This window comes from Salarias fasciatus (genome assembly GCF_902148845.1).
Source record: "Salarias fasciatus chromosome 7 unlocalized genomic scaffold, fSalaFa1.1 super_scaffold_4, whole genome shotgun sequence".
Classification (NCBI taxonomy): domain Eukaryota; kingdom Metazoa; phylum Chordata; class Actinopteri; order Blenniiformes; family Blenniidae; genus Salarias; species Salarias fasciatus.
This window is the reverse complement of record NW_021941229.1, coordinates 26,639,664-26,653,637: the sequence shown is the minus strand read 5'-3', so window position 1 is coordinate 26,653,637 and position 13,974 is coordinate 26,639,664. Positions and strand designations below refer to the sequence as shown.

Here is a 13,974-nt window from a genome sequence, read left to right as displayed (position 1 = left end):
TTTCTGACATTTTTTTGTTTTTCTTACAAGTTATTTTATCAATAGTTTGCCACAGCCTCTTTGTGTTACCTCTTGCTTGTTCAATGAGAGTGAGGAAGAAATTAGCCTTTTCTCTTCTTAACAATGCGGTCACTTTGTTTCGAAGTCCCTTATAAAGAAGAATGTCAGTCTGAAGGCGTGTTTTCAGGGACGTTTTAAGGGCTGCATCTCTAGATTTCATTAGATCCCACACTGCCCCGTTTATCCAGGGAAGAGGTATTTTATTGTTTCTTTTAAAAGGACCCTTTTTTATATATTTAGACAGAACTTCACTGAAGGTTTTCAAAAAGTCGTTACTTGCTGTTTGACAAATTTTCCCTTCTATTATTTGATTCCATTTGATCTGCTGTATTTCTCTATGGAACAATTCCATGTCTTTTTTCGGAATATACGAAGTCAATAAATTTGGATCAGCAATGTTATGATCTTTGTATCTCCTTTTAGACAATCTCCTAACAATCAAAGTGAGATTGTGATCAGAAATTCCCGTTATCAAGTTGTAACTCTTAGTGATTCTGTCTTCTCTATTTACAAATATGTGATCTATCAATTTTTGGGAGGTTTTACTGATGCGTGTTGCACCCTTAACCATTTGTGTCATATGAAACCTTGAAATTATTTGTTTTAGTTTAATCTTATCATTATCCTTTTTATCCAACCAATTGATGTTAAAATCTCCCATCAGAATTGTTTCCTTGTTGTTGCATTTTTTTAATGTCTCAGTAAGTTGTTTAAGAAATGTAGAGCCACCAGTTGTTGCTGTTGTAGGTTTTTGTAATGAAAACGCGTGCACACACACACACACACACACACACACACACACAAACACACACGTCAGTGATGAAGCCTTTGTGATGAATGTTGGATTGAAGATGAGGCTCCAGTTCAGCCAATCAGCTGCTGAGGACGACTGATGTGGAGAAGCTGACTTCTGAAGGGAAACGACTACAAACCACACACACACACACACGCGCGCGCTGCTCACACACCACACACACACTCACTTCTGTTTAGTCTCTTCCAGGTGTGTTCATGCTTCCTCATGTTTCACCTCGTTTCCAGCTGGTTTTGTGTGAATCTTGGTTTGAGCTGCTTCTCAGTCTGAATCTCCCGGAGGCTCTTCAGCTCCGTCAGGTCTTCTTCCGTCACTTCTTTGGTTTTGTGTGTTTTCCTGATTGAGATGAACACACTGAAGCGCCGAAGCAGGTCTGACTGAGCGGCAGGGGGCGTGGCGGGGGCGGGGCAGTGGGCGTGGCCTGCTTGAGGCACCAGTGTGAAGAAGCTGCAGGATCTGATTCAGTGGAGGCTGTGAGGATGAGTCCCTCCCTCTCCATCCCTCCTTCCATCCCTCCCCCTCCATTCATTCATCCATCCATCCTTCTGAGGCGTGGGGGTACTGCTGCATACCGATGCCTCTGGATGACTGGGGGGGGCGGAGTCTCGTCACGAGACGCCACGTCACCTCAGTGAGTGGAATCTATTTTTAGAGACAAGAGCAGAGAGAGAGAGAGAGAGAGAGACCCCCCCCCCCCCCCCCCCCCATACACACACACACACACACACACACACACCCCGTCCACCTGCTGTCCCCGTTGACTCACCTTCATGTGAATCTCCAGCTGGATCCAAGACTCAGCGGGACGTGATGGAGAGCCGGGGGGGGGGGGGGGCGGCAGGGCATGATGGAGAGCCGGGGGGGGGTTCCTCTCAGCTGTTCGGCTCATCGAAGCATCTCAAACAATCAAATGAAACTCGTCAGCTGGTTACTTAAAGACCCCCCCCCCCCCTTCCCCCAGACTCCACGAGCAGAAACTCAGCAGGTTTCCCTCAAATCCAGAACGAGTGGAGAACCTGGAGCCTCCAACCCTCCTGCCCCAGCAGGGGGCAGCTCGACTCTCCTGCCCCAGCAGGGGGCAGCTCGACTCTCCTGCCCCGGCAGGGGGCAGCTCGACCCTCCTGCCCCAGCAGGGGGCAGCTCGACTCTCCTGCCCCGGCAGGGGGCAGCTCGACTCTCCTGCCCCAGCAGGGGGCAGCTCGACTCTCCTGCCCCGGCAGGGGGCAGCTCCAGCTGGAACCTCCTGCTGTGCTTCATGGCGTCTGTTTCCAAGACAACGGCGCTCGGACATTGACTGACCGTAGTGCTCATGAGCAGAACGGTTTTACAGATTTTAATGAAGAAACTGTAAAAATCCAGCAGTTTTGACCGATTCGCTGAGAACCCAGGAGAACCTGGAGGGTCCTGAAGGCTCCGGGTCGGATCGGATCGGACCGGATCGGACCGGATCGGATCGGATCGGATCGGATCGGACCGGATCGGATCGGATCGGGACATTCTAGAAGTTTAAATCTGGAAAAGCCTCCATGTTTTTCTGTTTTTTGTTTTCACTGTTGGAGAAAATTCAGTTTTCATTTCTCGGCTGTAAAAATTCATGTTTTCAAAAATAATTTGACAAAAAATCTAGAAGTCATGTTGCTGATTGGCCGTGACCTGGGAGCTTTGCTGCTCACTGATTGGCTGATTGGCCGCCGTCAGTCTCACCTGCCTGAGTTCTCTTCCTCTCTGTTACACAACGACATCGGTCTGGGGGGGAAGGGGGGCGGCGCCGCATCACGACCGAGCCGGCCAATCAGGGGGCGGCCTCATGGGTCACCATGGCAACAGAAGAGGAGGAGAGGGAGAGAGAGAGAGAGAGGGAGAGGATCGATGCTTCTCTGGTTTCACAGCTGGTCTGAATCAGTGACGCTTCTTCCCGATCAGAGGAGGAAGAGGAGGAGGAGGAGGAAGAGCAGCAGCCATGAGCCGCAGGAGGCCCGGGGCCCGGCGGGACTCGGGTTCTCTGTGGAACCAGGACCTGCAGGCCCCCCTGGAGGATCAGCTGGAGGTAAAAAAAAAAAAAAAAAACCATCGCCTGTTGAGAAAAACTGCAGATGGAACCTGAGAACGGCGTGCAGACAGAGGGAGGCGGGGGGGGGGGTGTGGGGGGGGGGGGGCAGGATGGGCTGGGGCCAGGATGTCTGGGGGGTGGGGTGGGGGGTGGCGGGGGCAGGAGTCTCATTTTACATGTTTTCAATGCAAAATGTTTGATTCTGATTTTTGGCGTCTTTTACGTGACGACGCTGCTCCGTTTCCATGGAGACGAGGAAGCTCTGGTTCTGGTTCTGGTCCTGGTTCCGGTTCCAGTCCAGGCTCTCCTGGTCCTAGTAGTCCTAGAGTTGACAGTCACCATAACGACAGTCCGGCCTGGTGTTGTGTCCAGATGAGGAGTTCTCCAGTGTTCATGTTCAGAGTGGAAGGACATGAAAACACTGTTTTCAGCTGTTCTTTGGTTGCCGTGGAAACGAAAAACTTTTCTGAAAAAGAAATGGTTCTGTTCCACCTGAACCGTTGTCATGGAAACAGGTTCTGTAACTAAATTTGACAGCCGGATGGGCCACACACACTTCATTTATCTGCTGTGTGTGTGTGGTGGATGTCATCAGTGTATTGTCAGTGGATTGTTGTCACTGAGTCTATCGGTTGTAGTTTTGCTGTATGTTTTGTCACTGTTGATTAGTCGATTCATTTTCTCTGTTCTCAGTTGTTTTGATGTTGTAGCAGTTCTGTTCTAGTTCTTCATTGTAGTTTCTGTCTGATTGTGGCAGCTTGTTGTCTGACTGTAGCAGTTGTTGTCTGACTGTAGCAGCTTGTTGTCTGACTATAGCAGCTTGTTGTCTGACTGTAGCAGTTGTTGTCTGACTGTAGCAGTTGTTGTCTGACTGTAGTAGCTTGTTGTCTGACTGTAGCAGCTTGTTGTCTGACTGTAGCAGTTGTTGTCTGACTATAGCAGCTTGTTGTCTGACTATAGCAGCTTGTTGTCTGACTGTAGCAGTTGTTGTCTGACTGTAGCAGTTGTTGTCTGACTGTAGTAGCTTGTTGTCTGATTGTAGCAGCTTGTTGTCTGACTGTAGCAGCTTGTTGACCGATTGTAGCAGCTTGTTGTCTGATTGTAGCAGCTTGTTGTCTGACTGCAGCAGCTTGTTGACCGATTGTAGCAGCTTGTTGTCTGACTGTAGCAGCTTGCTGTCTGACTGTAGCAGCTTGCTGTCTGACTGTAGCAGCTTGTTGACCGATTGTAGCAGCTTGTTGTCTGACTGTAGCAGCTTGTTGTCTGACTGTAGCAGTTGTTGTCTGACTGTAGTAGCTTGTTGTCTGATTGTAGCAGCTTGTTGTCTGACTGTAGCAGCTTGTTGACCGATTGTAGCAGCTTGTTGTCTGACTGTAGCAGCTTGCTGTCTGACTGTAGCAGTTGTTGTCTGACTGTAGCAGTTGTTGTCTGACTGTAGTAGCTTGTTGTCTGACTGTAGCAGCTTGTTGTCTGACTGTAGCAGTTGTTGTCTGACTATAGCAGCTTGTTGTCTGACTATAGCAGCTTGTTGTCTGACTGTAGCAGTTGTTGTCTGACTGTAGCAGTTGTTGTCTGACTGTAGTAGCTTGTTGTCTGATTGTAGCAGCTTGTTGTCTGACTGTAGCAGCTTGTTGACCGATTGTAGCAGCTTGTTGTCTGATTGTAGCAGCTTGTTGTCTGACTGCAGCAGCTTGTTGACCGATTGTAGCAGCTTGTTGTCTGACTGTAGCAGCTTGCTGTCTGACTGTAGCAGCTTGCTGTCTGACTGTAGCAGCTTGTTGACCGATTGTAGCAGCTTGTTGTCTGACTGTAGCAGCTTGTTGTCTGACTGTAGCAGTTGTTGTCTGACTGTAGTAGCTTGTTGTCTGATTGTAGCAGCTTGTTGTCTGACTGTAGCAGCTTGTTGACCGATTGTAGCAGCTTGTTGTCTGACTGTAGCAGCTTGCTGTCTGACTGTAGCAGCTTGCTGTCTGACTGTAATTGCTTGGGTTGTGTCATCCTTGTGTTTCAGAGGTTTTCTGCTTGTGAGGATTTCGGTGTAACCTTCAGTTCCTCAGTTGTCAGGATTATATTGATCTCTGGATTCTTTGGTTTGTTGCCATGGCGATCTTCAAGCTGCACTCTGATCGTTGCTGTTGTTGTTGTTGTTGTTGTTGTTGTTGTTGTTGTTGTTGTTGTTGTTGTTGTAACTCAGAGGAACCATTGAAAGCATCAGAGCTGCTGCTTCCTCTGACGAGGCGTTCACTGACACTGCGGACTTTCTGACCTCCACCAACCATCAGAGCCTCCAGCAGCCGCCCTGCTCTCAGCGGTAGTTTGTCTCAGTGGTAGTTTGGTTTCAGTGTTAGTTTGGTTTCAGTGGTAGTTTGGTTTCAGTGGTAGTTTGTCTCAGTGGTAATTTGGTTTCAGTGGTAGTTTGTCTCAGTGGTAGTTTGGTTTAATCTGATCTGATATTTTGCTGCTTCTTTAATTCAGAGTAAAGTTGGATGAATACATGAACCTGATGTCAGCGAATAAAAACAATATTCAATCAATACCTGCATGTGAACCGTGTGGACATTCCACAGGAAACACACACACACACACACACACACACACACACACACACACACACACACACACACACACACACAGCCGGCATCCTGCAGGGATTTAGGTTACGGGGGGATTTCTGGGCTGTTGCTGGGTCACTGGATTACCTGGTAATAGATCTGCAGGAGACACAGGAAGTGTCGGCTGGTGTCCGGGGGGGTGGGGGTGGGGGTGGGGGGGGGGGGGGGGGGTGTAATCCCTGACACAAACATGCTCCGAGGCTCACACTCTGCTCTGGGCTCCTCTCAGGTGTGACCATGCTGTGCAGGTGAGCCTGTTCTGAGTGGACCACAGCTCCAGATCCAGGTCCAGGTCCTGATCCAGGTCCAGGTCCAGGTCCGGCTCCGCCATGCTGATCAAGGAGTACCGGATCCCCATGCCCATGAGCGTGGAGGAGTACCGCATCGCGCAGCTCTACATGATCCAGGTGAGCCTCGCCACACTGATCCTCCACCGGGGCCACCGGGTCCACCGGGGCCACCGGGGCCACCGGGTCCACCGGGGCCGTCCGCCCGGCGCTGCAGGTCCAGGGGAGTCCGTCACTCCACCTGTTGTCCTGGACTCATTTAAACTGACTCACCCGTCTCCCGACTCGCTTCTGAAACATTTGTTCTCCTCAGTTTTTTTTCTCTGGAAAGTAACTAAATACTGAGCCAGTTACTGCTACTCAGAAGTAACTAGTTTCTTGTTTAAAGCCCAGCGTCTCAAAGCTGTGCTGCTGCAGTGTTAGCATTAGCATTAGCATTAGCTTAGCTGTTAGCGCTGAGTGGATTACGGCTGGTGAGAGTTAATGCCTGTCAGGCTGGAGGAGGAAGAGGCTCCGGTCTGGTTGGTTCTCTGCGGTGGACTGAATCCTGGAGAACCAGCAGAACCTTCCTGCCGGGTTCCGTCTGGAGAACCGAGCTGCTGATCCTCTGGACCTGCTGCTGCTTCCAGAACCTTCAGCTCAGGATCTGATCTCTGGCTTCAACACTTCCACTCTTTTTTCAGCCCAACTGACGTTTTTCATTTCACCCTTTGAGTTATTCCTCCTCTTCCTCCTTCTATTCTTCCTCCTCCCCTTCCTCTTCCTCCCTCTTCCTCCCTATCTTCCTCTTCCTCATTCTTTCCCTCCTCCTCCTTTCCCCCTTCTCTTCCTTCTACTCCTCCTTCTCTTCCTCCTCTTCCTCTTCCTCCTCTTCCTCTTCCTCCTCTTTTTCTCTTCCTCTTCCTCCTCCTCCTCCTCCTCCTCCTCTTCCTCTTCCTCCTCTTTTTTCTCTTCCTCCTCCTCTCCCTCTCTTCCTCCTCCTCTTCCTCTCTTCTTCCTCCTCTTCCTCTCTTCCTCCTCCTCTCCCTCCTTTTCTCCCTAAACCTCCTCAAACGTCAGCTGTTCGCCAGTCGTCATGGTAACCGTGACATCAGCAGTTTGGCTGCAGCTGCAATCATTATGTTTGTGGTGTGAAGGAGAAGGGGGGGGGCATATAGAGGGTGGGGGGGTATATGGAGGGTGGAGCTGGGGTGGGGGTTGGGGGTTAGCGGGGGCGGAGCATCCTGTCCACCGTTCATCTTGATTCCCAGATCATTCGTTCCACCGGAGAGAGCGAGAGCAGCGAGCAGGAAGAGAGAAACTCGGCTTCCTGGAATCAGGAGAGTCTGAGAAACGATCCCTGATCCCCGATCAGTCAGATCAACCCAGACCAGATCCATGTGACCAGTGATCTGCTGGCTCATACTGACCTAACCAGCTGATTATTGACCAACCCACATGTACCTGACTACCTCCTAACGTTCCACTGATCTACCGGTCCACCTGCCTCCCCTCACCTCCTGATCTGCTGAACCACGACTTAAACCTGCTAACCTACCTGCTGAACTACCAGTCTCCTAAACCTACTAACCTACCTGCTGAACTACCAGTCTCCTAAACCTGCTAACCTACCTGCTGAACTACCAGTCTCCTAAACCTGCTAACCTACCTGCTGAACTACCAGTCTCCTAAACCTGCTAACCTACCTGCTGAACTACCAGTCTCCTAAACCTGCTAACCTACCTGCTGAACTACCAGTCTCCTAAACCTGCTAACCTAAACCCCTGGCCGCTACTATGGTAACCAGACGCACTGGCTCGCCAAGACACAATTCCACAAAAACATCTGTAATACATATTCTTTAAATGTGCTATTATTCTGCGTTTTACTTTCCTGTCCTCTTTCTAATGATTGAAAAATAAATAAAATATATTATTAAATTATTCCCGGCTCGCGCTGCTGCACTTGCACCATTTTGCTGGAGATTCGCAATGCACCATGGGTAATGAGCCGTCTAGGGAGCATCGATGCTCACTACTTTTCGAGATGCATTGTGGGAAATTTCTCGTGCCTTCATTCGGTCAGCCCTACAGATGGCGTCCACACTGTCCTGCAGAGGGGACAGTGTGGACATTTGGACACAGCCCGTCTCACCAAGCCTGCTAGCTTGTTGGCTATCAAAACGTTAAACATTAGACTGGATTTAATAACTCTAAAACTGCCAAGTTCAGGAGAGCATGAACCAGTACCAGGGGAATATGGACCTGGATCAGGACCTGGATCAGGACCAGGGGAATCTGGACCTGGACCAGGACCAGGGGAATCTGGACTGGGAGTCCAGACACTCTGGAGGAAACTATTGTTCTGATTGGTCATCTACTGAGCACGTGCAGAAGTACTATTTAGTACGGCCATGGAGCTCAGGATCAGGACCAGGACCAGGACCAGGACCAGAGTTTCAGTTGTCTACACAGAGACCGACCCCTTTTTCAAAAGCTGCTGTGAGCATCTTCACTGGAAAAACACAAAGCTGCAAAGTTTTGGGTTTTACTTCGAAAATATTGTCCTGTGAGCCTCGGGGACTTGAACTGCAGTCCTGATTGATCCAGATCAGAGTCCACTTCAGAGACCTTCAGTCCTGTTTGATCTGGATCAGAGTCCACTTCAGAGACCTTCAGTCCTGTTTGATCTGGATCAGAGTCCACTTCAGAGACCTTCAGTCCTGTTTGATCTGGATCAGAGTCCACTTCAGAGACCTTCAGTCCTGTTTGATCTGGATCAGAGTCCACTTCAGAGACCTTCAGTCCTGGTGGATCTGGACCACAGTTCTTGTATTGAGGCTCCCCTGAACTCTGATCCGGATCAAGCAGGTGGACTCTGGTCCCCTCCAGACTCTGGGTTTTGGTTCTCTTCCAGGCGGACGTCCAGCAGCTGCAATGAGAGGACGTGACTTGCAGCGCAATGCATTGTGGGTAGTAAAACAGTCAAAGCTGACGAAGCAAATCAGGAGGAGCAGACGCTTGAAGAAAGAGTTGAAAAGGTCAGAGGTCAGAGGAGGAGCAGGCGCTCACTGATAGATCAGCTGATCAGTAACTTCCTCCAGACCCGCCGATGATGCAGCATCAGACTCTGGTAATTTGGCACCAGCGTCGTTCGTCCAGCCATCAGCTGGAATATTAAACCAGTAGTTCCAGTTTGACCGTTTCCATGGCAACAAGAGAGAGGTCGGTGTCGCTGTGAACCGAGAGTTGCGTTGTGCAGTGTGTGAGGAGATGGAGAACCCTGCCGGGTTCCACCCAGAACCCGCTGCTGAGCGCCGGTTTCTGTGCAGAAGAAGAGCCGGGAGGAGAGCTGCGGCGAGGGCAGCGGCGTGGAGATCCTGGAGAACCGGCCGTACCAGGACGGGCCCGGCGGAACCGGACAGTACACCCGCAAAGTCTACCACATCGGGAAACACATCCCGTCCTGGTTCTGCTCCATCCTGCCGCAGAACGCCCTGCGGGTGGAGGAGGAGTCCTGGAACGCCTACCCCTACACCCGCACCCGGTGAGCAGCGCCGCCTCCCAACACCGGGACCGGGACCGGGACCGGGACCGGGAACAGGAGGGGGGTGGGGGGCTGGGTGGGGGGAGGGGGGGGGGGGGGGGGGGGCTCCATCCTGCTAATGGAGGCTTTTTTTAATTATTTGAAGCATTTCAGCAGAATGACCTCATTTTGGATTTCTGCCAGATTTTCTCCTCCTGCTGAATTCATGTCCATCAGTCTTCCTCTCTCCTCTCTTCCTCTCTAATGTCTTCCTCTCTGTCTTCTTCTCTAATGTCTTCCTCTCTCATGTCTTCCTCTCCTCTCTTCCTCTCTCCTGTCTTCCTCTCTCATGTCTTTCTCTCCTCTCTTCCTCTCTCCTGTCTTCCTCTCTCATGTCTTCCTGCCTCCTCTCTTCTTCTCTCCTGTCTTCCTCTCTTCTTCTCTCCTGTCTTCCTCTCTTCTGCTCTCCTGTCTTCCTCTCTCATGTCTTCCTCTCTCCTCTCTCCCTCTCTCCTGTCCTCTCTCTCGTCTTCTGGAGGATGTTGTAATAACTGACCTCCTCACTGCCCCCCAGTGGCGACGCTGAACCGTCACTGACTGAACAGTTAAATGTCTCTTTCCCGTCTCGTCCGACTGGTCTGAACCGGTTTGTCCTGCCCTGGTGGCTGTCCAGGATGTCCAAATGACGGAGACGACAAGACGCCCCTTTAACAACCTGCTGGTGTAAAATGCAGTGAAATGTCCCGGACGCCTCCGTCCCTCTAGCTCACACATTCAGCAGGCGGCAGGACGGACTGGGAGTCCCTCATCGGTCAGTCAGCTGATCACTCAGGTGGACGGATTCGGGACGAGTGTTGACACGCCGTGGTTCTGCTCCTCAGGTACACCTGTCCGTTTGTAGAGAAGTTCTCCATCGACATCGAGACGTATTACAAACCCGACACTGGAGACCAGGGGGACGTCTTCAACCTGTCCTCAGCCGAGAAGAGACAGAGGACTGTAGGTGAGTGTCTTATCTGGATGCTGGAGGAGGAAGAAGCTCCATAATCTGATGCTAGAGGAGGAAGATGCTCTATAATCCAACGTTAGAGGAGGAAGACGCTCTATTCTCAGTCCGTCTCTCGTCTCCAGACCCCATCGACATCGTGAAGGACTACATCGCCCCTCATGAGTACCTGGTGGAGGAAGACCCCCGGCTGTACCGGTCCCTGAAGACCGGGCGGGGTCCGCTGTCGGAGGACTGGATCCAGGAGATCCAGCGGAACCCGTCGCAGAGCGCCGTCATGTCCGCCTACAAGCTGTGCAAGGTGGAGTTCCGGTACTGGGGCATGCAGTCCAAGATCGAGCGCTTCATCCACGACGTGGGTAAGAGGCGCTCTGAGCGTGTGTGTGTGTGTCTGTGTGTGTGTGTGTGTGTGTGAGAGTGTGAGTGTGTATATGTGTGTGTGTGACCGTGTGTCTCCGCCCCCCAGGCCTGCGGAGGGTGATGGTGCGAGCGCACCGCCAGGCGTGGTGCTGGCAGGACGAGTGGTTCGGTCTGACCATGGAGGACATCCGGCAGCTGGAGCTGGAGACGCAGCTGGCGCTGGCCCAGAAGATGGCGCAGTTCAGCCAGGGCGAGGAGGCCGCCGCCGCCGCCGAGGGGCCGGAGGGGGGCGGGGCCCCCGCCGAGGCCGAGGGGGGCGGGGCCAAGCCGGAAGACCCGCTGGAGACAAGAGGAGAGCTGACCAAGCAGTGGTCCACGTCCTCCAGGTCCTCCAACCGCTCGTCCAAGAGAGGAGGTGAGGGCGGGGCTCTGCTGGGGGCGGGGCTCTGCTGGAGGTGGGGCTCTGTCGGGGGGGGGGGTTAAGAGGCAGGTTGTGTTTACAAGTCCATGCTGCCTCGCTATACTTTCACACACAGACGTCATTAACATGTCAAACCAAGTCGAGCCGAGTGTCCTCCTCTATCCAGATGTGAAAACCTCGTTTCAGTATATTCTACCACTTTAAACTGTGAGCTTTAAAGTGTGGTGAGACTTTCAGCCGTTTCTGGAGTTTATCATTGGTGTGTATTGGAGAGACTCCATTTATACCAGCACGGTGGATGAGTGCTTAGCGCTCTTGCCTCACAGCAAGAAGGTCATGGGTTCGATCCCCGGTCTGTGCGGGCCTTCCTGTGTGGAGTTTCCCTCTTTCCTCTGGCATCTCTGGTTTCCCCCATCAACCGATAACTTGCACGATAGGTCAATCCTCCACTGCTCCTATGGAAAGCGTCAGTGGCATGGAAGAATGGGTTAAACGCAGAGGAAGAATTTCGTTGTACATTCACTGTATAATGACAAATAAAGTACCTATTTAAACACATCATACCTCTAAACGGAGCTATTTTCCTTGTGAGTCTCACAAAGCTCTCATTTCGTCTCTCTCTCAAACGGTTCTCTCTCCAGATGTGTTTGTTTGAGGAGAGTGCAGAACGTTCTCCATCCGCTCCAATGCTTTCAGAGAGATTTTCTGGCTCAAATCCAAATGTTCACACATCTTCACAGTCTGTCCCTGGATGAATGGATGAACCTCCAGACAGGAAAACCTCAGGATGAATCCATGAAAGGCTTGTGACGCTCAACGTGCAATTTTTATTTTTTTTTTAAATTTTGCCTCTCGGTTCTCAAACAGCAACATTTCTTCAACCATTCGCACTGGTTGGAAAACTGCTGATTCACTGTCATGGCTGCTGAGAGCAGCTGGTCTCCATGGCAACAGACACACCTGCTGAGAGCAGCTGGTCTCCATGGCAACAGACACACCTGCTGAGAGCAGCTGGTCTCCATGGCAACAGAGCAACTGCAGGCTGTGAAAGCTGATGTCAGCTCAGAGCTCACAGTGGATATGGAGGACACACACACACACACACGCCCAGTCTCGTATTTCTATCCTTGTGGGGACCGTCCATTGACTCCCATTCATGTCTAGCCCCTAACCCTGACCCTTACCCTAACCCTAACCCACACCACAACAAAGCCTAACCCTAAAGAAATGTTTTTGCACTTTTACTTTTTTCAGTAACAACAACATGGTCAAGAAAACACTGTTTCTCCTACTTAGGACCGGAAAAAGGTCCCCACAAGGCACGTCGTTCCACGTTTTGCTATCCTTGTGGGGACATTTGGCCCCAACAAGGATAGAAATACGAGAACGCACACACGCACACACACACACACACACACACACACACACACACACACACACACACACACACACACACACACACACACACACACACACACAGCAGTGGGCAGCAGCTGGCAGGCACAAATCCAAAATTTCCTGTGGAATTTTCTAGCTTTGGTAATTATTAAAATAATAATGTGTCTATTTGTGTGTGTGTGTGTGTGTGTGTGTGTGTGTGTGTGTGTGTGTGTGTGTGTGTGTGTGTGTGTGTGTGCAGCCAGTCCCTCCCACCAGAGTGTCTCGGAGTGGAGGATCCAGAGTATTGCTCGGGATTCTGAAGACTCGACAGACGACGAGTTCTTCGACGCTCACGGTAAAAGTTCCTACGTTCTCCACATGTTCCTGTTCCTGCAGGGTAGAACCAGACCGGGTTCCTTCAGAGGGTAGAACCAGACCGGGTTCCTTCAGAGGGTAGAACCAGACCGGGTTCCTTCAGAGGGTAGAACCAGACCGGGTTCTGGAGCGTAACTGAAGGTTCTCTGTGGTTCCAGAGGATTTCTCTGATAATGAAGAAATGTTCTCCAAAGAAATCACCAAGTGGAACTCCAACGATCTGATGGACAAGATGGACCCGCTGGAGGACGAGGCTTCAGGTGAGACAGCCTGAATACCTGCAGGTCCAGCTGGACCCTGAAGACCTGCAGGTCCAGCTGGACCCTGAAGACCTGCAGGTCCAGCTGGACCCTGAAGACCTGCAGGTCCAGCTGGACTCTGATCCTCTTGCTCCTGTCTCCACAGAGTCCCTGGACCTGGACTCTAGTCCAGACTTCTCCTTCACGAACAACCAGGAGGCCCAGGTGGAGGTACACACACACGTTTCCAAACCTATGGTCCGAGACCGCCTGAGGGGACCCAGTCTTAAATCCATCTTTTCTGCCACTGTGTGTTACTGGCAACTCAACCACCAAGTGGAGAACATGAAAACCACCAGACTGGTTTAGTCAAGTCATAGACTGGTTTAGTGGACTTATGGACTGGTTTTATGGCGTTAAGGGCTGGTTTAGTTAAGTTATGGAATGGTTTAGTCGATTTATGAACTGGTTTAGTTAAGTTATGGACTGGTTTAGTTGATTAATGGACTGGTTTAGTGGAGTTATGGAATGGTTAAGTGGAGTTATGAACTGGTTTAGTCAAGTTATGGACTGGTTTAGTGGAGTTATGGACTGGTTTAGTTGATTTATGGGCTGGTTTAGTTGAGTTATTGACTGATTTAGTTGATTTATGGACTGGTTTAGTGGAGTTATGGACTGGTTTAGTTGATTTATGGACTGGTTTAGTCGATTTATGAACTGGTTTAGTGAAGTTATGGACTGGTTTAGTTGATTTATGGACTGGATTATTAAGTTATGGACTGGTTTAGTTGATTTATGAAATGGTTTTGTTAAGTTATGGACTGGTTTAGTTGAGTTATGGACTAGTTTTGTCGAGTTATGGACTG

At 50.8% G+C, this 13,974-nt stretch overlaps 1 protein-coding gene across 1 annotated transcript in view; it reads left to right on the top strand.

Moving 5' to 3' along the window:
• Positions 1 to 5,809: 5,809 nt before the first annotated feature.
• LOC115382613 (membrane-associated phosphatidylinositol transfer protein 2-like) overlaps positions 5,810 to 13,974 on the top strand; it is a 23,256-nt gene continuing 15,091 nt past the window's right edge. The window contains exons 1-8 of the mRNA XM_030084430.1: positions 5,810 to 5,943; positions 9,134 to 9,348; positions 10,209 to 10,330; positions 10,459 to 10,692; positions 10,800 to 11,108; positions 12,754 to 12,849; positions 13,028 to 13,129; positions 13,275 to 13,339. Of these exons, the coding sequence (XP_029940290.1) occupies positions 5,866 to 5,943; positions 9,134 to 9,348; positions 10,209 to 10,330; positions 10,459 to 10,692; positions 10,800 to 11,108; positions 12,754 to 12,849; positions 13,028 to 13,129; positions 13,275 to 13,339 (1,221 nt within the window). The 5' untranslated portion in view covers positions 5,810 to 5,865. The remainder of the gene's footprint in view (positions 5,944 to 9,133; positions 9,349 to 10,208; positions 10,331 to 10,458; positions 10,693 to 10,799; positions 11,109 to 12,753; positions 12,850 to 13,027; positions 13,130 to 13,274; positions 13,340 to 13,974) is intronic.